The 24310-nt window shown below is 52.1% G+C and overlaps 1 protein-coding gene and 1 long non-coding RNA gene across 2 annotated transcripts in view; one reads left to right on the plus strand and one right to left on the minus strand.

Annotated features, from left to right (window-relative positions):
- The window catches only part of Pepd (peptidase D), a 134437-nt gene that overhangs the window by 98129 nt on the left and 11998 nt on the right, over positions 1-24310 (plus strand). Inside the window, exons 10-12 of the mRNA XM_050119289.1 lie at positions 13827-13895; positions 14984-15061; positions 23668-23816. Of these exons, the coding sequence (XP_049975246.1) occupies positions 13827-13895; positions 14984-15061; positions 23668-23816 (296 nt within the window). The remainder of the gene's footprint in view (positions 1-13826; positions 13896-14983; positions 15062-23667; positions 23817-24310) is intronic.
- On the minus strand, positions 15372-19430 carry LOC126486801 (uncharacterized). Its single transcript, XR_007588194.1, has 3 exons — positions 19362-19430; positions 19283-19323; positions 15372-19245 (listed from the first exon to the last, which is right to left on the minus strand). It is a non-coding gene; the product is annotated as an uncharacterized lncRNA (long non-coding RNA).

Genomic DNA, 24310 nt, shown 5'->3' on the forward strand with positions numbered 1-24310 from the left:
TCCTTTAGAGCCAAGAACAGTGCAATTGCTGAAGTTATGATTGTGGGATCTGGTCAGTTTGAACAGATCTGAACCCCAGCCAGAGGTAGAGAACCATCAGCAGGCTGTACTTCCCTCTTTCTGCAGGGCCTTCCAGAGCTAGGGCTCTCCTGCCCAGAGTGTCTGTTAAGGTGGATGCTCAGACCTGGAATTTTCCACCTGAGCCATGTGCTGTGGAAGAAGTGTGAGTAATTCTTCCAGTGTGTACTCACGTGGCCACTGTCTTATGTATCTTGCCCCAAGTACCTGTTACTCTAAAAACCATCAAAAAAGATACTTGACAGAGTCAAAGTGTGCCATCTGCAAGTCCCAGTGAAGGCAGGAGACAGTCCCTGCACTTAAGAACAGGCAAGTGGAGCTGCTGTATGCTGTGTGCATCGCAGCCCCACCCTGCCTCCACCCCACCACACACACACCCCTAGAGTATAAAGAATTCATCTTTGAACAAGATGGCGATCCAGGTCAGTGTGAGGGCAGTTCAAGAAAACCAAAGGGAGCTGTTCCATGTGAATCTGCAGTGGGGTACTCTGGGAGGCTGTAGAACCTCTAGGAGATGGACCTGGCTGGTGGAAGTGGATTACTTGGGGCACCTGTCTGCCCCTGACTCCTGCCTGCTCTGTCTGCCTCCAGGTCTGCACCATGTGAACAAGCCTCTACCTCACCCCCACCACCACAGATGGAACCACACTGTCCTCCCTCACTGAGATGGTGAAGCTCATCAGCCCCGCCCCTTATCTGTTAGCCTCACCCTTCCCTTGTTAACCCTACCCCTTCTGTTGTTTTTGTCACGTGTTGGTCACAGTAACACCCAGGTAACTCACTGGGCCCCGCCTCAGTCTAGTGAATTCAAGGCCGGCTGATGAAGTAAGTGGGCCAACACACACAAGGATAGTTTATATAGTCACCAGGATAGGAAAGAGCAATCTTAAATATGATGCCAAAGGAAGAAGCCATAAAGAAAAAAGTCAACACCAGACCAATAAAAATGTAAATGATCTGTCCAGAAATACCATAAAGAAGATGAAAGAGCAGAGGGGAGAATGTTACATGGATGAGAGGCCAAACCACTGCCTAGAACCCTCCATATATAAATCCCGTAAGGATCAATAAGAAGAAGATGAACATCCACACTTTTCAGAGAGGAACAAACCATTCAGAAAGGAAGAAATATAGGGACTAAGCATGGTTAAATGTACCAGTTTATTAGTAAAGTACCCGCGTTTTGCCTGCCAGATGCCCAGCTCTGTGGGCAGATAAAGCCCTGAGGTGTGTTGCCCAGGACCTTGAGAGTCTTTTGTCAGTGTCCCAGGACCCATTTTGCAGAACGTTCCCCGAGACTAAACACCATGCATATGTTCGGTCATCCCACTGCTAGGAACTGAGCCCACACCAGTGTGAAGGCACATGGCCAGGAGCGTCCATCGTAACCCGGGTGGAAATAACCTAGATATCTGACAGCCTGAGGCTCACTACATGAATTGTAGGCTGTGTCCTGCCAGCTATACTTACTCTAAGTTAGTTATTCAGTCACTCTTCAAAAATCTAGCACAAACCTCCTGTGCTCCAAACACTAATACGGGCTCCAGGACAGACTGCAGCGAACAAAACATAAATCCCAGCCTGTGGCAGGGGAGAGATGAAGGGAGGCTGGATGGACGGACAGATGGATGGACAAGTAGGGTTGGGTGCATGAATGGGTAGCATAGATAAATGGGTGGGTAGGTAGATGAGAGAAAGTGGGAGATGGGATGGAAGGATAGATAGGTGGTAAGTAGACAGACTGACAGATGGATAGATGGATGGCAGACAAACGGTGAGTGGATATATGTATATATGTGATTATTAAAGCAGGAACAAGATGTTCTTTACCCAGAGACTTAGGACTGGCCTCCCTGGGGTGAGTCTTTAGAAATGGTACCTAGAGAAGGTAAGAAACCACACTGTGGGGGCTGGAGAGATGGCTCAGAGGTTAAGAGCACTGACTGCTCTTCCAGAGGTCCTGAGTTCAATTCCCAGCAACCACATGGTGGCTCACAACCATCTGTAATGAGATCTAGTGCCCTTTTCTGGCATGCAAGCATACATGGAAGGAATGTTGTATACATAATAAATAAATCTTTAAAAAAAAAAAAAAAAAACACACTGTGGGTTTCTGAGTGAGATGAACCCTCTTCAGAGAGAATGGGGCTAACCTAGTGGCCCAGAGGCAAGAGGTCATCTGGCAATATCAGGAACGAGGAAGAAAACTAAGAAAATGAGTGGAGCTAAGGCAGCGAGAAGGTGGGCTGTGAATGTTTAGCTTAAGCAAGGGAGGCCTGTGATATCCTAGGATACTCAGCGGAGAGACCAGCCAGGCTGCTGTTGCCAGTGACCAGGCAAGAGAAGATGGGGCCTGCACCAGGGAGAGGGCAGTAGCAGGGAACAGTCCTAGACACAGCATTCAGAGTGGAAACACATGGACATGTGTGCCTGACAGGGAGCAGATTTGCTTTGGAAATATTCGGTGCTCTGGGACAGGGTAGGCTGTTTATCTGCAGACTGTCTGGGTGCAGTTCGCCTCCGTGCACAGGCGTGAAGTGAAGAAGTCCCAGACAGACTCAGTGCATGTGGCTACCTGGAGAACCTCCTGGCCTTTCTCTATTAAAACTGAACCCAGGCAGGACCCTGTGACACAGTGCTTCTACTCCCGGATGTCAGCTCGACAGAGAGGCATACCCAAGGGCCCCGAAAGACCAGACATTTCCACAGCAGCAGCACTCAGAGTGGCTGCGCTACGGGAGCGGCCTGAAAGCCCACTGCTAGAATGAAGAGGTATGCTGCCAATGAGACAGCGTACTCAGTGTACTCAGCCAATGAGACGTGACCATCACGGTGGCTTTTTACAAGTGCATTTATTTTTATCTTATGTGTTTGAGTGTTTTGTCTTCATGTATCTACTATATATACCAGAAGCAGGCGGATCTCTGTGAGTTCAAGGCCAGCCTGGTCTACAAGAGCTACTTCCAGGACAGGCTCCAAAGCTACAGAGAAACCCTGTCTCGAAACAAACAAACAAACAAACAAACAAATAAATAAATAAATAAAGGCAAAGAAAAAGTCTGGTCATGAGGGCTCCGGCCTAAACAGTGGTTCAATCCCTTCATTGTGTCACAGTGTGACACATTACTGGGAGGTGGTGAGAAAGGGGAGGTGGGCCTACTTGGAGGAAGTAGTCATTGGGGCTAGGTAACTGGGTATCTCCTTGGGACAGCATCTTGCCCTGGCCTCTTCCTATGTGTTCTTTCTCTTTCCTGTGCACAAATGAAAAAGCTCCTGAGCCGTACCCCCTGCCCCTGCCATGATGTTCTGCCCAAGTCATGGGACTGAACAACCAAAATAAGCCCTTCAGCGTTTGTCACCTGGTTAGGTTCCAGTGCTACCAAAGCAACTAATGGACCAGTGACTAGGACAAATGGGCAAGAGCACCCACCACCCACACAGACCTCACACACAGGATGCTGGGTGGCAGGAGGTTGCAGACACTAAGGAGAACATGCTGCCTGATCCTACTTAGAGCAAGCTCAGAAGCCAGCAAACCCAGCTAGAAGTCAGGCCTCGTGGGGAGGAGGGGCCCACCGAGGGGAAGGGGCGCAGGCTGATTATGTGGTGCTGGTTCATTACGCTGCCTCCTTAGGATTTGAATCCTGCCTGCTGGATGTCATGTTTCAGTAAAACAGTTGACAGCTAATTATATTTTAAAATTTGTGTTTATGAATTTTAAAAATGCCTCGAAGGGTGTTCAAAATATTTGATAGAGGTTATCTATCATTGGGTGATAAGATTATGGGGTGACTATGTGTGTTAGTGTGCATTCAAGTGTGTGTGTGTGTGTTTTGACAGAGTCTCACTTTGAAGCCTTGTCCAGCCTAAGCTCTCAATGTAGCCAGGCTGGCCTCAAACTCATGGAGATCCACCTGTGTCTGCCTCCTGAGTGCTGGGATTAAAGGTGTGTGCTGCCATGCGCAACAATGTGTATAATTTTTAACAAGGTTTATTTTTAGTTTATGTGTATGGATGTTTTGCCTACATGCATGCTAGTGGACGTGGAGGTCAGAAGAGGGCTTCAAATCCCCCTGAAACTGAAGTTACAGATGTGAGCCGACACATGGGTGCTGGGAACTGAACCCACATCCTCTGGAAGAGCATCAAGTACTCCTAGACATTGAGCCAGCTCTTTAGCCCCCATTGTACATAATTTGTTAAGGATGTCTTAAGAAGTTCTGTGTGTGTATGTGTGTGTGTGAGAGAGAAAGAGAGAGAGAGAGAGAGAGAGAGAGAGAGAGAGAGAGAGAGAATTTATTAGTAGTCTGCAGCCAGGGCTTTGACAATTAAAGCACCNTACTCCTAGACATTGAGCCAGCTCTTTAGCCCCCATTGTACATAATTTGTTAAGGATGTCTTAAGAAGTTCTGTGTGTGTATGTGTGTGTGTGAGTGTGTGTGTGTATGTGTGTGTGTGAGAGAGAGAGAGAGAGAGAGAGAGAGAGAGAGAGAGAGAGAGAGAGAGAGAATTTATTAGTAGTCTGCAGCCAGGGCTTTGACAATTAAAGCAACCTGAGCTCCAGTTTGGTTTGGTGTTTTTTTTTTTTTCTTCCAATAACTGATACGGACAAAGTCAGAAACTCAGCTTAATCAAGCATGTCGAGAATAAAGGGGACGATTTGTTAATTGAATGTCATGTTATGTCCTCAGTTATGCTTAATAGAAGATAGGCAATTTAGAATTCCCAATTATCCAATTAAAATGCTAATTATCTCATACCTTGATAAGGCCTTTCCAAGCGAGGGGAGCTGCTGCACGGCGGCTGCTCACCTTCTGTCTTCCGCCGTGACCACTGCAGCCCCTGCTGCCGCCCTCGCCTCTGTCCCTGGGGTTCCTGCATTACAGCATCCTTTTTCCGAGTACCAGCTGCTACTTCCCACCAGCCACCTGGGGTCTCTTCACCCCTGACTGGGTGGACCCATATGTCCTTGTAGACCCGTGCACAGCTGTAGAGGATTATGGTAGCGCCCTCTGCCACCAGGATTTATGCAGCACCAGGCCCTTCCCTGCATGATCTCATCAGTTTCCTAGAAAGGTCTGTGAAAGGTGCCCTTCCAACCCTCACAGGCTGACAGGCCCCAGGCTTTGGAGGCCTTCAGATCTGAAAGTCTGTACAGACGCCAAGCCCAAACCCACTGCCCCGATCCTCCCATAACAGACCTCAGATTGCAGGTGTCAGGTTAATTTTCACCAACATCCTGACTGGGTTTAGAGTCACCTAGGAGGCACACCTAGAGGTGTCTGTGAGGGCTTCTTCTTCAGAGACAGTTCTCCAAGGGAAGAAGACATATCCTGAATGTAGGCAGCACTGCCCCACGAGCTGGAGACCTGGATGGAAAGATTTAAAAAGCCAGCTAAATGCTGAGACTGGCCCATAAGTGAGCCAGCTGTTTCACACCCCTGCTGCTGTGCCTCCCCCAACAGGGTGAATTAACTGCACCTTCCCATCTGAGGCAAAATAAGCCCGCCCTCTTCCTTCCTTCCTTCCTTCCTTCCTTCCTTCCTTCCTTCCTTCCTTCCTTCCTTCCTTCCTTCCTTCCTTCCTATCTCCTCCCTCTCTCTCTTCTTCCTTCCTTCCTTCCTTCCTCCAGCTACTGCTTTTCAGGTGTTTGGTCACAGTAAAAAGAAAGGTAGCTAATGCATAGAGGTGCCCCATCAGGAGCAGAAAAGTTAGGACAAGTGGCTCAGAATGGACTATGCAGACCCAGGATGCCCGGGACCCATCCCCTGAGGTAAGATTGGCAGAATCTTTGTGAAGTTGTCTTGACTAATATAAGGGTAGCGTTGGTGAGAGGAGAGACTGTGGACACTTAGGGAGCATCTGGAAGCAGAAGAGGCTGCTAAACGCAGAGATGTCATCACAGTGATTGCAGATGGGCCTTGTGACTAATGATGCCATATTGGTACAAGTTGTGTTGGGACACTGTCAGCCCCTCTGCTACGACTGGTTTCACTAATGATGCATTTCACTAATGATGCATTGGTTTTAGTATAAGACTTCACGCCAGGCCCTTCTTGGCGACGTACTATGTGAATTCCAATTGATCATTTAAGACACACAGGGAAGCCGGGCAGTGGCGTCCTGTTTGTCCCTAGCCTTCTCTGGGTCCATCCTCATGTGTCCCAGTGTCTGTCCTGCAAACAGCCCCACAGAAGATACACGTGAAAGAGTGGCAGTGGCACTCGGAGGCAGAGCCTGTTTGCCAGGAGCCTTCTGATGGCCCATGGTCGCTCCAGAGGAAAGGAGTGCGGGGCTGTTTCTTCTCTCTGCTCCACATGTCCCTTCTGCTGGCGTGCTGTGGCCAAATATCTGGTCTAAACAACCTCAGGAGGAACGGTGTGTTTGGGCTGACGGGGAGTTCAGTCCACGATGGTGGCAGCATGTGGTTGAGGCTGTTCTTCAGTTCTGAGCAGGGAGAATGCCAGCGCCCAGTCACCGTTTCCTTTGCCCCTTTTTATGTTGGTTGGCCCTGGGATAGGCCCAGCCACATTTAGGGAGGGCCTTTTTTTCTCACAGCAAATCCTTCTGACACACACCAACCCTTTCCCCGAATGCATTTAAACTGACAGTCAGGATTGACCACTGCACACATGTGACTCCTGGTCTCTGAAGACTGGAAACAGGAAATACTCCGTGTCTCTTGTGATACATCTCTTCTATGATGGACTGGGCCTCTCTTACCCTGAAAAGGGACTTCAGTCACATGTGGAACGAGCTTAGTTAGGTATGGTATATTAATACATAAAGTATTCTTACTTAGCAAACATCATAGCCAGTATATAGTATAAATGGGAATTAAAAGTAACTCAGACATTAAGAAGTTACATAAAAAGAAAAAGTCGGGCTGGTGAGCTGGCTTAGTGGGCAGTGCTTGCCACTCAAACCTGATGGCCCAAGTTTGATCCTGAAATCCATTTAAAGGAACAAAGAGAAAACCAGCTCCACAAAGTTGCCCTGACTCCACACACATGTGCCAGAGCCCTCCTCCATCATATACTCAGTAATAAAAAATAAAATCTCAAAGCTAAAGGTGCCGCTGCACCTGATTACCTCAGTGCCATTCCTGGAACCCACAGAAGGGCACTGGCTCCCACAAGTTGCCCTCTGAGCTACGCACACACACAAGAAGTGAATAAATGTGTTTAAGATGTTAAGTATCTCCGTGCTGAGACATTTATATATGACACCATTGTTTGACACACACACCCCCAAAAAATACTTTAAGATACCCTACACTTCTCTCTCCTCCCTGTTTTTACATGGCCAGGGCTCTGAGACCCCTGGATCAGCCCTGCCTGAGGTCACCATGAAGGGCCAGGAAGCCATTATGTGAGCTTGAATCCTGGAGCTGTGTGAAGGCAAACATTTGCCTCCTCTGTGTGCTGGCCTGTGCAGGGAGCGGCGTGGCAGGACTGATGCAGGAATGGTGTGGATCTCTGCAGGTTTTGTTTGGTTTTCAAGAAATAGCCAAGGGCCCGGCACGGTTGTTTGTGTCTCTAATTCCTGAACTCACTCAGGAGACAGAGGTAGATGGATTTCTGTGAGTTCAAGGCCAGCATGTTCTAGGCCAGTCAGGGCTATATAGTGAGGGAGGATATGTGTGTGTGTGTGAAGGAGGGTGTGTGTGTGTGTACATGCGTGCACATGCGCCAAGGTCTGTTTTCTCAAAGGCCCCCACAGACTCTTTCTGTTTCCTCTAACTTGTGGATACCTCTTAAGGCCTCTGAACAGTGACCACAGAAGGAATGTTCTGTTCATGGTGCTCATTGTATGTCAGTCACTAAGCCACATAGTCTAAGGATTAAGTAAAAAATCTCAGAGGAAGTGGGGTACCACTATCCTGTTTTCACAAATGTGGAAATGAGGCCCATCAGGCGCACACAGCTGATGAGCGGCAGAGCAAGGGCTTGGTGTTGAAGTCCTGAGGTCCGCGGGGCCCAGCTTGCAGAATGATGTGGTAGGAGGTGCCTCCATTAGCTGCCTCTGCTGACCTCGAAGGCTGCAGCCAGGGAGCTTGCATTGCCGACTCCTTAGCTGAAGGGCAGGCCTTCTGCTGTTATCTCAAGCAATTAGTGCAGTCTTATTGGACTGCTTATCATTATGTATTAGATGATAAACCTTCCTGGGCTGGAGCTGGGCTACACGCCCAGGAACCCTCCCAAGGACACAGAGGCAGCCCCGGCAAAGGTGGTGGTGTCCCTGGGGTTGTGGTTCCTACAGGCGTGGGTCTGAGTATTTGCTGCGTTTGCCCCATTAGTCATCTCTAGGCACTGACAAATGGTCCTGCCCCATTCTGTCACTGCAGTAACTCCATCCACCTTGTTATTCACTGTGCAGATTCTCCCAGGTTACCTGGGGTTCTCATTTATGCCTGGATACAGTGCAACTTTTACCTGAGCCTGGCTTGGGAAAAATGTGTGGCATGGGTGTTGGAGGAATGACAAGAGCCTCAGCAGCCCAGGCAGTAGGGATGTGTGGGCTGAGTGGCCAAGACATTGGCAGCTCCTTTGTCTTCAGAAAGTCCCTGGGTGGGAATCCCTAGTGCCTAGTCACATACCTGACTTGGTCACTGCTCTTTTGCTATGAGGAAGCACCATGACCATGGCAACTCTCATTAGAGAAAACGTTTGAGGTTTAGTCCATTATCATCTTGGTGGAAAGCATGGTGGCATGCAGGCAGGCACTAGAGCAGTAGCTGGGAGCTACATCCTGATCTGTAGGAAGAGAGAGACAGGGCCTGGCTTAGGCTTTTAAAACCTCAGAGCCCACCCCCAGTGACACACTTCCTCCAACATCTCCACCCCTCCTAATCCTTCTCAATGCTTAGTACTACTAAGCATTCAAATATGAGTCTGGGGGCCATTCCCATTCAAGCCACCACTGTGCCCAGCCCTGATGCTTCCAGGTGAGCCAAGGGAGCAGGATTAGCAGTGGAGCACCATGCCTGTGCCGTGTGCAAATCACAGATCTACAGAAAGAACAGGTTTTCCCAGAACTGTTTTGCTGTCTGTTATCCTCTTTGGGGAGACTGGTCACTGCCAGTTCTTCATAAAGTCTACCCATTCTCTTTCCATGTTCTGTTTAAGTATTAATTATGTTCTATGTGTGTAAGGTCTTGGGCATTGTTTCTAGAAATTCTTAGGTTGGGGAGGGTTTGTTGTGTCTGAAAATTTTGCATGGAGGGGGCATGATGGGTGCTTGAGTTCATAGTGGGGGGCGTGATAGGTATGTTCGTCCATAGTGGTAGGGTGCATCATGTGTGTGTGAATCCATAATAGTGGTGTGGTGTGTCATGGGTGTGTAAGTCTATATGGTGAGGTGTGATGGGTGGGTGAGCCTGTAGTAGTGGGGGCGGGGCACGAAGGGTGTGTGAGTTCATAGTGTTGTGGTGGGTGATATGTATGTGATGTGTGTGAATATACAGATGCAAATATAGCCTGTGCTGGGTATTCATGTGGTATCTAGAATATGGCATGTGTGGAATGTGTGGTGAGTGTCTATGAGGCGTGTGTGTGTCATGTGTGAGTGATGTGTGATGTGCATGTGTGAGAACTGCACTGTGGTTTGTATATGGTTATGTGATGTGTGTGACACACTGTGTATGGCATGTGTACAACTTGGTGTGAAAGCCTGTGCTGTGGGTGTGTGTGTGGTATGTGAGTATGATGTGTGTGATATGCTGCGGGCCTGGGGTGGCACATATGTGACGTGTGTATATGTAAGGCCTGTGCTGTGGCGGTATCTGTAGTCCTTGGCTGGCCCCCTTGAGACTGTGGCCATCCAGTTTGGATTCAGTGTGCCCTCCTGCTAGCGACTCCAGTATCATAGTATGGCTGTTTTGTTCATTCCTGCTTGGGAGTTTCTAAACCCTGAAGATCATTCCCATTTGAACAGGGAAACCCAGGGCACATGAACCTGTGTGTATGAACCTGAGATATATGTGTCCTTGCATAGCCCAGCAGGCTTTCTAGCTGCTTGCTTTGTTACGGAGTTGCCCCAAGTCCTACGTGTGTGTGTGTGTGTGTGTGTGTGTGTGTGTGTGTGTGTGTGTGTGACCATGCAGGGCCCTAGCTCTGTGTGATACAACCTCTCGGTTCTAAGGCTCTGCCTCTTATTTTTCCATATGGGTTCTAGGCCCCCAGGCTGACTCTCTGGCCTCTGCTCCTTTCTCTCTTGCATGCTGTTCTGCATACTGCACCTCTGTGTGTGAGAGGCAGGGGGGTTTCTGGCTGCAACTCACCATCAATTCACATACTGTAGTTTCAGAGGCGCAGCTAGCTGGTAGCCTGTAGCAAATTGTGACCATGGCTTGGGTGCTCAGCAGTTGGCCTTTCCATTACTGGCTTACTCCATCTTCCATAATGCTGCAGAGGGCTCCTTTAGAAGTATCCTGGCTACTGATGTGGGGTCAGGCTGCTCTGCTAGCCTGGCCCATGCTTGCTCATCCCGGCTCTGCCTGCTGAGCTCAGACCAACCTGTACAGAGCCTCGCATTGCCTCCATGTGACAGCTGTGGCTTAGTTGAAAGCATTTGATCCTCTGCTCTTCCCCTTTTAAAGATCAGAAACATGGCATTACCTCTTCACGCCCCTGCATCACCCTCGCTTTCCTTAGAACTTGGGTACCTTTACACGTCCACAGCCTGGGCTAGAAGCCTGCAGAAAACTGGCCCACTTAATTCAACTTATTATGACCTCAAAGCATCCGTGTGTCCTTGGATGCTTCTATCCTCTATCAGGAAAAAAAAAAAAAAATCAAAACACCAAGGGCTTGAGAATGGTTCGGTGGTGAAGTGCTGGCCTAACTTGTATAAGGCTGGGTCTTGATTAGCTGCCTGTCCTATGGCTGTGACAGAATAGGGAGGGAGACTTTGCTTCGGCTCATGGTTCGGAGGCTATCAGCCCACTGTGGCAGAAAAGGCTTGGCTACAAGAGCTGTTCTGGCTGGGGCCCAGGGAGACTCGGCGGTGTCCGTCTCCTCTCCAAGGATCAGCGTGTGGACTCAGAGTAGAGCGGGCTCCCTGAGGGCCCGCTCCCAGTTACCCTGTCCACCAGCAGGCCCCATGTTCCAAAGGTCCCACAGCCTCCCCAAATTCCAGCAGCAGCCAGCCAGCAGCTGTCCCGATAACCATTTAAAGCAGAACATGCCAATGTCCAGTGTGAAGAACACCAGCCTCATTTAGGGTGGATTTTCTGCATGGGTGACTCTAGTTCCTAGAGTCCCTGCTTATGGGGGAATGTGGGATCATGTGTGTGGCTGGAAGGTGGCCTGTGTCAGACCACTGAGTTTCCCTTGTCTGTTGGCAACTTCTGCAGACCATGCCCTGTACTGGGCATTGCCTTTTTCTTCCACAGAAGTCAAGGATACAAGGAAGGTTTGTCTCTGCTGAGATCAGGCCCCAGGCAAAGGTGCCCAACCCACCCCAGGCCCCATCCTGGTAGAATATGTTTGCCACCTGTATATGCCAGTGGCATGGCTTTCCCTCTACCTATCCTCTCTGAAGCCAGACGATCACAGTAGCATCTGCAGTCATGTGCAGGGCACCTGTCTGCGCCTCCATGAACATGGCCATGTAGTCCCCTGATATTTTGTGAAAGGACCATCTCTCCAGAAGCTAAGGGAGCCCTGAGGCTCCATGGGGTGGCTTGGAGGCTTCCTGTGTAGAGAGGGAGCTGTTTCAGAGGCTGCCTGTCCATCAGGGGATTTGTAGAGGGAGGCTGCCTGCTGGGGTGGTGGGAGAATCCCAGGGATGTGCCTAGCTCAGGCCAGACTCGGCTCTCTGGTTTAGGTCTGACTGCTCTCATGGCCCATGTCTCCCGTTGTGAATATGAGACCAGCGAAGGAAGGAGTGGGTGTCCTTCCACCACCCCCCCCCCCCACACACACACAGCTCCTGAATCCTTTGCATTGAGGAAACATCTTACTTGTAAGGCACCCAATTATCCTGGAAGGTTTGCAGGCAAGTCTGGAAGCCGATCGAATCCAGGGAAACAGTTTCTGCATAACAACTACTTAATACCCAATCATAACAATTATACATAATTTGTGTTTACAGTGCCTAGAAGATTAAACTCCTCCGTGCAGACACTTTCCAAAACAGGCCTAGAACGTGCAGGGTAGGCAGGACTGCCACTCAGCATGCCCACGGGCTGCCTTTGGTACTCTGCAGATGGCATAGGCGGGATACAATCTAGGCCTTCTTCTCAGAGCAGGGTTGAGCCAGGGCTCAGCTGGGAACATCTGCTGGAGTCTCAGGGATGGAGTGAAGGCTTCCCTATCATCACCCCTTACCAGCTATAGTCTGCAGAGGCTGGGCATGTTGTGTTCCAATGCTGAGGTCCAAGGCATTCAGGAGGGGTGGGGCCTGATGCATTCTAAAGCTGTGACCAGTGCAGCCTCCCTGGGGTCCAGCTTTTTCTCTTTAAAAAAATTATTTTCGTCAGGCCCCTTTAATCCCAGCACTCAGGAGGTAGCGGTAGATCTCTATGAGTTCAATTCAAGGCCAGCCTGGTCTAGAGTTCTAGACCATCCAGAGCTTCAGAGTGAGGTATTGTCAAAAAGGGATATATGTGATTCTTTTTAAAAGGTTTGTTTATTTTTATTTTATGCTTATGAGTGTTTCGCCCACCTGCATGTCTGTATGTGTACCACATGCATGTCTGGTGCCCATGGAGGTCAGAAGGTGTCAGATCTCCTGAAGCTGAGGCTGCAGGCAGCTATGAGCCTTCTGGTGCAGATGCTGGGAACCAAACTGCAAAAGAGTGCTCGCTTTTGAACGCTGAGCCCTCTCTCTAGCCCTCGTGGTCTTCTGTTCACCACTCTGGTTTGCTTGCTTATTTAGGCTTGGATTCTTGAAGACAGGATTTTGATATGTATCCCAAGTTTATCTTGAACTCATAGCAGTCTTCTGCCTCAGTGTCCCAAGGGCTGGGATTAGGGGTGTGTACCTTCTGATATGACCTGTCTGGTCCATCAGTGTCTGAAGAGCCTCCTCCAAGTCTGCCCAGGAGTCCCAGTCTGAGGAGAGAGCTCGCTGCCCCTCTTTCACATGGATACTCTCATTGCTGAACCTTCTAAAAGGCTGGACCACCTCCTACCCTCCTCGTCGCTCTCTCAGATTGTGCAGTATTATAATGATCCCCCGCTCTCCCAAAGACGCCCCTTGTCACTGGGGTCAGGGCCCATTTGTCCCTTCAGTCCTTGCTGCTGTGCCTCCCTGCTTAAGATGTGAGCATGTCCCTAAACCCAGCTGGCTTATTGCTTTCTCAAGCAGGGAGATGTGGAAACTGCCCCCAAGACCTGGCCCTCCTCACCTTCCTGGAGATTGCCCTACTTGCCCACTTAACCAGCCCTGCCACCCCGTCTGCAGCCCAGGATAACACTGGGTCATTTGCTCCTCAGCCATGCACCAGTCACAGATTCACAGGGAGACCCTCCCGCCCTGTAGAACTGTGTCCCTTGTCCCAGCTTGTCTCCCAAGAGTCAGGCTCCAGTGCTAGTCTTGCCCTCCTGTTGTGCCCACCTTCTTTCCTGGTGACACTCTGACCTCCATAGCTCTGTGCCCGGGCTGGCCCTGTGCTCACGCTCACTGACGAACTCCAGCCTGCTCAGGGGCGCGGCAGAAGCCGGTCCCTTTGGAGGATCTGCATTTGAATGTGAAGACCATTCAGACCCCAGTAACATCCCGCCCTGTGTCTCTCCCCACAGCCTGTTCCAGCACTACTGTTACTCTCGGGGCGGCATGCGCCACACCTCTTACACCTGCATCTGCTGCAGGTAAGTCTTGGGCCTCATGGGAGGGCAGGCAACAGGGGACATTCCATCCTCCCAACCTCTGCTTAGCTCAGGGGCACTTGCTCACTCCTGTGCCCACCCCAGAGCCCGGAAGTCTCCTTGCCCTCTACTGCTGGCATCCCGTGTTCTGTCACATATGTGTGCAGGTAACATAGACAAACAGGCCAGCCTCTAGGTAGCATGCAGCAAACAGGTGCTTGTGCCGTGGGTGAAAACATGGATGGAGCCATGCCAATACAGGAATTGAGTGTGTGCATGGTTGGAGGCAGATGTTGGGCTCTGGGTGGGTGTCTGTGTGGCACACTGAGGCTGTGCCATCTGCACATGAAGGGATATGCTCCCACATACACACATGGTAGAACTAACCATGACCATAGGGGTGGCCATTGACTCTTACTGCACTGATGTGGTCTCCTGGGGGCACGCACAGCTGTGTAAGTAGCTGGTTGCAGGTGCCATTCTGAGTGTGACTGCACCGGCACATCATAACTGGGTGTCTGGGGCTGACCCTAGCTTGCCTCCCAAACTCCATTCCTCCTGCCTGGTCCCTGCTCAGCCTGGACAGAGGTGGGCGGCTCTCACTGATGGGAGTGTGCATCCTCACACATGAATAATACATTCAGACATCTCTGTCCTTGGAAATGTTCTTCTCTGGTGGATAGGGAGAAAAATCATTATTTCTACTTTATGATTCCTGAGACTCCTAAATGGGACCATAAATATTACACCCAGGTGGGGTTTCCCCCTTAGGACAGACCTGTAAGTTCTTCCTAACGGCATTACTCATTAGGGTAGCTCCATGGCTTCTCGTCTCCCTGGTCCTGGATACGACCCCCTAAGAGGCTCCTGAGACAGCCAGGACCCTCCATGAAACCTCCCTGCCATTAGCCCTTCTCCAGGCCTGTAAGCCTCTGCCCTTTGTATATGCTGCCTATATTCCCAGCCCAGAAAGCAGCTGTCAGAACCAAGGAGCTGCTCCCGGCTCTGGCACATGGCTGTGGACCTGGTCCAGCCTCCAGGTCCTGCTGGGTGACAGTGGGCTCTTAACTACCCTCTGTGGCTCTTTGCAGTGGTGAGAACGCAGCCGTGCTGCACTATGGCCACGCCGGGGCCCCCAATGACCGGACGATCAAGGATGGAGATATGTGGTAAGTGAGGCCGCGCTGCCGTCACCCCACTGTGCACATGTCCCTCTGGGACAAAGGTAGATACCCACATTTGGGTCAGCCAAAGGCCTCTGGGCTCCCGTCCCAAGAGGGTTGGCTACAGCAAAGCCCTGGGCCTGCTTTCATCTCTGCTGTAGATGTTAGCCTGCATGCTCCCTTCCCTTGTCTAGACCTTAGAGCCCTGTGTGCTCACAGGCAGTGGACGCAATTGGGCCCTGGCTGGAGCTGGAGTGACTGAGGTTCAGCAGGGTGCTGGGCTCACAAGTGGTCATGGGGACTGGGGAGAGTGGTGGCTGCCTCAGACTTGGCTCAGTTGGAGATGCATAGAACGGGCCCTCCCTCCCCTCTAGGCCTTGGTGAAGCCTGTGGCAGCAGGAGAGGCCGCCTGGTCCCTTCAGGCACTATGATCACCCCAAGCTTCCGTCTCCCTGACCTCCTCTATTCCTCACCTGCACCTCCTGACACTTCTGAGTACCTAGGGTCTTGAGCATGTTTGGCAGTCTAGCCCTCTTTTCATTTGGTTGGTTGTTTTGGCTTTTCGAAACAGCGTTTCTCTGCAGCTTTGGATCCTGTCCTGGAACTAGCTCACGTAGACCAGATCACAGAGATCCACCTGTCTCTGCCTCCCAAGTGCTGGGATTAAAGGCCTGCGCCAGCACCGCCCAGCTCAATTGTTATTTTGAGACAGAGTCTTACTAAGTTTACCAGGCAGGACTTAAAGTTTCAATCCTCCTGTCTCAGCCTCCAAAGAGCTTGACACTTTGGCCTGTATCACAAGCCCCCCGCGCCTAAGAGTCTTTCTGATGATCTTTAGCTCTGGCCTATTCTGGTTAGGACTGGGGGAAAAACCCAACCCCAGGGCAGAGACTGAGGCCAGCCACATCAGCAGGTCCCTGCATCCTGAGGGAGCTCTGGCTGGAGCCCCCTTGGCCATGAGTTTGGCTCTTCTTGAGTTCCACACACCCCAGAGGAAGCAGCTACTTCTACTCTCTCTGTCCAAAAGGGGGATCTTGCCTGTGAAAACGCCAGCCCTACCTGCATTCATTGGGATCCCAGAGATGGGTAGGGGCCAATGAGGATACTTATGTCCCATAGGCCTCTATATGGCCCAACTGCTGTGACCTCAGTCCTCATGAGCAGTGTGTGGCACCTGTGCCTCTGGCTGGATACAGCTGCGAACAGGAGTGAGCAGAGGAACCCCGTGGATGTTCATGCCAAACTCAAATTGGTGATTTTGTTTTTCTAGTGCTAACTTTGAAATGTAGCCAGTGGAATCATTATGAGTTTATTATAGTCAATTTATTATGCAGCATTTAGAACATGTTTTGTTGATTACTGCTACTGCCAGATTGCTGGCGGCATTTATAATCCATTGTTTTATTGAAATTGATCTGCCAAGCACCTAGTGCGTTTGGTAAATAATAAATCACACTGTTATCCCAACATAAAGCCACAGCCCTTCATCATAAGGTAGGGGACCAGAATATGTGTCTAGAATGGAGTCTGTGCCAAAGCTGAGTGCCACCTGAGACAGAGCATGTGCTCCAGGCATCGAGCACAGGGGTGCACTCTGGGCTCTGCCAAGCTTTTGACATGAAAGATAATTGAACAGTTATAGGGCTGTTTGGGGAGCAGTGAGGAGAGGAGATGCTGAGTGACAGTCAGACCTTCAAGTCCCTTTCAGTAGTCCCAGCAGTGAGTACACCCACGCTTCTCAGCACATACCCACATAAGCGCACCAGGAGCCATGTTGTATGATCCTGAGCACAGAGGCTCCCAGCTCCCACTGCAGTTTTACAGTCCATCTATGGGGTCTTAGAGCACTGACTCCAAGGGGTCGGGAACTGGTGAATGCCGGAACCAAACTGCAAAGCCAGACGGGCTGGACATCTATCTCCCCGCTTTCTGTGTCTCCAAAGAGCATTTTCCAGCCCAGGGCCAGGGCAGAGCACAAATCAGGCCTCCTTTATTCAGGCAACTACTTTTTTAAAACAGCTGAACTAGGATCTCACAATGTAGCCCAGGCTGGCCCTGATGTATAGCAGTGTCTTGGCCTCCCAAGTGCTCGGATTGCAGGCATGCACCACTGTTGCCTGCTTGTGTTAACCTTGGGTGGGGCTGAAAGCCAGCTAAGGCCACTTCTAGCCACTATGGGCCACAGTCCTGACCTGTGAGGTCTAGATGTTGCCCAGGCTGGTCTATGCTGTATATCAAGCTTGTCAGCCAAGTCCTGCAGGCCATCCCACATCCTAGCCAGTGCTCCCAGGCCCCACACCCAGCTGCTCTGTGTGGATCCCAGGGAAGGAGTGGGGACATGTGTGGCTTCAGCTGTCTGGGCCTCTCTCGGTGCAGAGCCTGCGGCTGTTGAGCCTCTTGGAGTTTTCCCGTTGGCTCCCCGAGCACCTTCCGGCTGTGTCCCTGGAGTCCCCTGAACCCGCTGGTCGGGTCACTGTCCTGCAGGAAACATCAGCTGCATCTTGTTTCCTTCTTCAAGGCAAGCAGGCAGGGCTTTGACGACAGGGCTTGCCAAGTGTGGCGGTCTTGTTAGCCGATGCTTCCAGCGTGTTCACATAAAGGGTGGTGTTGAATAAGGTCACCGGAGGCCCTTCCTGAGTGGGCGGCCACAGAAGATGCTTCCCACTGCATCTAGCTCCAAGCAGGTAGCTGTGAGCACATCTAGAGAAACAGGGAAGTCACTGGCTCTGGGTAAGGAGTGGTCCTTAAATACCCCTCTGAGCCGCTCACAGACAGATAAGGGCTGCACCTGGGTCAGCATGCCTAAGTCCACCAGGAAGAGGGCATCCCAGGTTGGGTCATTCTTGTCCAAGACTCTCCAGCTGAGCTATTCACTCCACATGGCAGAGGATGCGTCCCCACTGGGGGTTCTGATTCAGGAAGTAGATGGGGCATGCCTCCTCGGCTACCTGCCAGCCTATAATAAGAGGGGAAGCTAGGCGCCGGGACTCCTCTCCAAACCTATCAGAGTACAGGTGCACGTGTGCTCCAGGTCCAGATCTCCCAAGTACAGGTGGTGGCTCACAGATGGTGTGCAAGGCTTTCCAGCGCTGGCCAGAAGAGGGCAGTGTAGCCTCAGAACTTGGCCAGGCCTCTCTCTGGGTTGTGGTTTGCTATGCTGCCCTGGGGTGTGGGAGGTGGGCCTGCAGCCCAGCTAGGGACAGGCCCATCCCTAACTTTGCACTTAGCAGCTTGCCAGTGCACCCTCCCACTCCACCCCTGCTGTGGCCTCCGGCCTCATCTGTCTCCCTGTTCTGATAATGGCCATGTATAGAGGTCACCAAAACCCAGAGAAACGAGGGTGGTTTCATCCCAGAACAGTTAGTACTTAAAGATACCCAGAACTGTGCTGCTGGCCCTGCCTGGGTCACAGCGGGAGCCTGGGTGGCATCCAGGCTGACTCACATAGCTGTTGCCATCTCAGGTTGACCAATCCTTACCCCTGGGCTGCAGATACCAGGGCCTTAGCAGACCCCACATCACTTGAGCCCTGCACTGGGTTGTGCCTATTCTGGTTGTGTGTCTGGCTGCCAGGTGTGGCCCCTAGGTAGGGTGAGTCTGTGCCCGAGGCTCTTCCCCTGCTGCAGAAGGCGTGGAGTAAGGACTGAGGGTGGCTCCACGTTGTCTGTGCCTAGGATTCCCGTAGGATTTAGAGACTGTCATACGCAGCTAGCTCCTGCTGTAGGCTCATTTCATAGCCCTTCCCCAGCCTTGCTAGTTCTAAAGGGACGCTTGGTCTAAAGGCCCACTAGGGGGCCTCATCCAGAGCATTTCATATCGGAAGATATACCAGCCTTTGGGGCAAGTGATCTCTCCTGCAAACATAGTCTGTCCAGATGAGTCAGCCAAGGCTTTCAATGTCCCATTGCAGGAGACGTTAGCCTTCTAACCAGGGCTCATATTTGCAGATATGCCTCCTGGCCATAAGCAGATGCCCTCCCCATGTGCTTCCTGTCCCTTCTGTTTAGTTTGTCACTACTTTGTGACCGCACCCACTCCATTGACGTCACAACCCATGGTTTAAAAAGCGCTAGTCTAGACAGCCCGAGTGCTCACAGACATCACAAGACACTGGTCACCAAAAAAGAAAATGAAGCATGTGCCGTCTGCGTGATGATGACTGCTGGCCCCCACCCCCAGCAGCCACTGACCTGGTGCTGGCTCCCCCCGCCCCCAGCAACCACTGACCTGGTGCTGGCCCTCTACCCCCTTCCACAGCAGCTACTGACCTGGTGCTGGCTCTTCACCCTCCACAGCAACCACTGACCTGGTGCTGGCTCTTCACCCTCCACAGCAGCCACTGTCCTGGTGCTGGCTCCCCCACACACACAGCAGCCACTGTCCTGGTGCTGGCCCTCCTCCACTCCCGTCACAGCCAACAATCTCGTGCCCGCTCTTCCACATCCACAGCCACCACTGACCTAATGCAGGCGCGTCACCCGCCACCGCCACTACTTCCCTGGTGGTCGCTCTTCCGCACACACAGCAGCCACTGTCCTGGTGCTGGCTCCCCCACACACACAGCAGCCACTGTCCTGGTGCTGGCCCTCCACCGACACCACCTACAGCAGCCACCACCCTGGTGCCCAACCCTAGGCCCAGAAGGCTGAGGCAGGCAGCAGCTGGTCCAAGCTACAGGATGGTGCTCTCTCCTTGGCACTTGGCCTGGCACTAGTGTTCTGCACCTCTGTGACATCCCTGCCTACTTAGGCCCTGAGGAGCAGCCAGCCCAAGGAGTCTGTAGGAAGAGGTTTCTTCCATGGGTCAACCTGTAACCAAGGGGAGCACTCAGAACGGCTCTGCTGCTGCTGCTGGCCCTTCCCGGGGGCTGCCATGCACAGAGACCTGCTGGTAAGCCGAGAGTGGGCAGCTGACCTATGAACTGGGAAGGGGGTGCCCACCGTGGCCAGCCTGCTGCAGAGACAACATGGCTGGCTACCGTCCTGTTCCATCCTCTGCTGAGGTCTGTTCAGAACCCGTCTCTCTCCCTCTCCCTCTCCCTACAGCCTGGCATGCAGACTGTACAAAGCAAGCATGCTTAGCACACATGCATGGAAGATGTCAGTCTTGGGTGAGAAGCAGCCGAGTGTGTGTTGCATACTCAGATTAAAATGAGGCTACAAGCTGAGTACAAAGTGGCCCTTGTATAAACATCGCAGCATTTCCCTTGGAGGCCTTCTGCCTGTGGGCTGGCTTGTCCCTGCTCAGGGCCTAAGGGAGTTAAGCAGGACCCGGAGAGGGTCTGGGTGGGCCAGTGGTGGCAGGTAGCCCAGGCCTTGGCGCTGCCCCATGAAGAGCCAGAGGAAGACAGAACGTTCATCCCAGCCAGGACCACAGCCATAGGAACACATGTGGGGAGGAGACGCCAGCACATTGCTTGGAGACATGTCATCTCCCAGATGTCTCAGATTATCACACAGACCCACTCGGCCAGTGATGGAGGTGTCCCTGGTGGATGTCCCTACACAGCCAGGAAGGGGAGATCTTGCATTCTCAACTGAGCCAAGAATGACGAATTCTCCATCGTCGTTCTGCATGGAAAGGGCCGGCGCAGTAGACAGAACTGGAGGAGATGATTTGTAAGAACGATGGCTTTCATCCCTGGGTTCCAAATGGCTCGAATCGGAATCACTGATGCATGGGAAAGCACTGAGGGAGGATTTAAAAACAATAAACAACAGCAGAAAAGAAGGCAGAAAATATGGGGAACTGAGAACACAAAAATAGACTCCAGCCCGTGCCCAAGCGTCGCCGGGCAGGATGGAGCTGGCTGGCGGGGTGTATACTTCCTTCTCCAGAAAGTGGATGATTTTAACAAAAAATAGAGTTGAGGCCTTTAGAAACTGAGGAGAGAGCTCGGCTGGCTGAAGAAATCAGAGCGCCCGTCATACCATCTCTGAGGGAAGGTTTGGAGAACTTGGCTCAGTCTGCTGTGCCCCCCAAAATCTTGTTTTGTCCTATTCTAGATGAGTCTAGCATTTCGTGTCATCTTGTGAGCTTCCTGGTTTTTAAAAATAGTTCATTTCTGTTTTTCCTTTAGACCAGCACCAGTAGAGCCCTCTTCCCCAGGGGCGACTGCAGGTCACCCTTTATGTGGCACCTCCCAGGAATGAGTGTCTCCACATGTCTGCCCAGGCCATGTCTTCTAAGATGCTCCAGCCCCCAAAACCACAAAGCATTGTTTCCCTTACTGAGTCCGGGAAGCTCAAATAAGTGTTCTTCAGCAACCCGAGGCTGGACCCCTTTGCAGCTCTGTCCCTACTGCTGCCTGCAGTGGCTCTGAGCCCCTGTATACCTGCGGCTTGCAAGGGTCTCCTGCTCATTTAAAGATGGGCAAATGAGGTCCCGAAGGCTAAGTGGCAGAGGCAAAACAAGGTGACTGAAATGTTTCCCTACCTTCAACTGCAGGCTTTGCTGGGCCTGTGTTCACAGCCTCAGTTTCCCTTTCGTCTGGGGCTTCACCCTCTAGGCTGGTTCGTATCCTACACAGGAGTTAACCTGCAGGCAGTTTCTGGCCCCAAGGGCCACAGAGCACCCCAGGGAGCAGATGCCTGTGTGTGTCTCTGGCCTTTCCATGGCCCTCTTTGTAACTGAGCTGGGTGGTTTCTCCTGAAGTGAGGCCCAGGTCTCTTGAGTCTGTTCCACACAGGGTCCCCAGAGACTTTGACCCAAGCCAAAGTTCCCTGTCAAGCTTTGTGGGGGGAGGGTGCCTCTGCCCATCCCCAGGAATCACCTGAGATGTTATCTATGCTTCGCCCTCCGTACTGTTGACCCGTTCGTTCGTTTATGGTGTTTTGCAACCAGGAGTCGGGAGATTAAAAAGTGCCCCGATGAGGACTTTTGATTCAGGCATCCTGGGCATTTGCATTTTTCCTTTAAAATCAGCTGCTGTGTAGTAGCTGGTACTGTCTGGCAAGCCATGTGGCCAGAATGAATGCTCTCCATGCAGGGCCAGGAGCCCGCCCTGCCCCCCAGCTCATTCTCTCAACACTAGCACACAGGCAGCTTCTGGAATGCCTGTGGTTACCGTTAGAGTAGGATTTGGGTGTAAGGGCCTCATAAAGAAAGCCACAGATATGCCCTGGGCTCAGACTGGCCAGCATGCGTCTGGCTGCAGATGGACATGACCACCCCCACCACACTAAGCAGAGCTAGCCTCTATTGGTACAGGAAGACTGGACCATGGTCCCTCAGCCAGTTTGACTGGGATTAATGTCATGACCCCAGGAATAGGCCCTTGCTCTATGTCTGTTGCAGAACCTTCCTGGGGGTGCTAGACTGGGGCAGGTTGGGAAGGGGTGCCCTGTGTGTACACCCCCTTGCCTTAGTCACACTCTGGCATTCTGAGGTGACCCCATACCATGGGAGACAGATCCTTGTCCCCAACGCGAGGCCAGAATCCACAGGTTGCCTTCTTGCTCTATACCAGATGGTGCACAGGGCAGAATTCTTAGCTGTCCCCATTGTTGGGCCCCGTGGCCCGCGGTGGGTTCTGCTATGCCAGGAGCCATGACACAGTATCCAGAAGGGTAGCTCCATGGTCCTGACTCGGCAGGCCCAGCTGTTTCCTACCATTGTCCAGCCTCTGCTGGCTCAAGGCTCCGGCAAGTCCTCTCTACCGCCTCAGCCTGCACAGCCACCCACCTGGGGACCACATGACAGCACCTCTGTCAGCCCCCAGGAAAGCACTGCTAAATAAGCTGCACACACCTGACCCTCTGCCCCCCTCAGAGTTTCCTCTGCCCCCCTCAGATGCGGCCGAGACACATCACATCTGCCCTACCTGAGCAGATGATGCTAGACAGCGGAGCAGCACCTGAGGCGCCGGCCACCTGCTGGTTCCTCCTGAGCACTGTGGGCCTGTCAGAAAGGCCTGGTGCAGCTCAACCCACTGGGCAAGCAAGGTGGCCGTAGGGAGTCTCTTGGCATGCTCATGTGGAAGGCAGTTAGCATGTGGGAATCTGGAGACCCAGCCATCTCCCATGGGTCTCTCCCACTGCTCTAAATGGGTCCCCACAACTAAAACTGCTGGTGCCAGTTTCCTTTTGCCTTCCCTAGACAGGCTGAGCCCGTTCCCCTCCCTCCCTCTTCTCCTCCTTCCCTCCTCCTCCCATCTTTCTTTCTGTGGTTCTGGAGGTTGAGCCTAGAATCTCATGTGTGCAAGCCAGTGCGTCTACTGTCATCTCCAGCACTCTTTCTGCTCTTTCTGAGACCAGACTGGCTTTGGACTTGCTCTGTAGCCCAGGCAGATCTTGGAGATTTTTTTTTCTGGAACTCACTTTGAGATCGCCTGCTTCTGCCTCTTGAGTACTGGGGTTAGAGGTGTACTCCACCACCACCCAGCTTGGTCTTAAAGTTTCAGTCATCTGCCTCCACCTCCCAAGTCGCTGGGGTGACAGGCCGGCACCACCGGGCCTAGGTCCCTGTGTCGCGCTCTTCTGTTGGAAAGGAACCTGCTACACCAGCCCCATCTCCTGATCAGCCAGCCCCCAGCAGAAAGAGTGGAGGGGTGGGGTGGGGGTTGGCATCTGTGAGCGTCTGCCCGCCTGCCTCACGACGCCCTGTCCCTGCAGTCTGTTCGACATGGGTGGAGAGTACTACTGCTTCGCTTCTGACATCACCTGCTCCTTCCCGGCCAATGGCAAGTTCACAGAGGACCAGAAGGCCATCTACGAGGCGGTGCTGAAGAGCTGCAGAACTGTCATGAGCACTATGAAACCAGGTGAGGGACAGGAGGGCGGAGCTGCTGAGGAGCTGCCCTGCAGCGGGGGTGGTGGGGTAGTGGAGGGACATACCGAGTGACAGGCACCCACAGGCAGCAGACATGAAGTCTGTCTACACCTACTCCACATGCTTCGAGTCCAGGTGGTGTGAGCCCCCAGAGCACCCAGAGGGCACAGGCTGACCACTAGTCAGGGACAGAACTGGCTCTGGAAGTTCAACCCCTTGTGACCCCACGGCCCATCCAACCCCATCTCCCTACACATCCTTCCACCCACACTGGTCATTGGGACATCAGCATGTCCCCTCCCCTGACCAAAACAGAGTCCACTTGAGGAAGGTCCAGGCCAGCTTTGGATACTGGTTGAACCCCAGAGCAAGCTCTGACCTCACTCAGAGGCCACGACCTTGATCATGAAGCTCCCCCTTGGGACTGTTTTTTTTGTTTGTTTTTGTTTTTGTTTTTGTTTTTTTTTTTTGTCTGCATGTGAGACA

The sequence above is a fragment of the Alexandromys fortis genome, unplaced genomic scaffold (assembly GCF_014885135.2).
Source record: "Alexandromys fortis isolate MF-2015 unplaced genomic scaffold, M_Fortis_MF-2015_v1.1 scaffold_140, whole genome shotgun sequence".
NCBI lineage: Eukaryota > Metazoa > Chordata > Mammalia > Rodentia > Cricetidae > Alexandromys > Alexandromys fortis.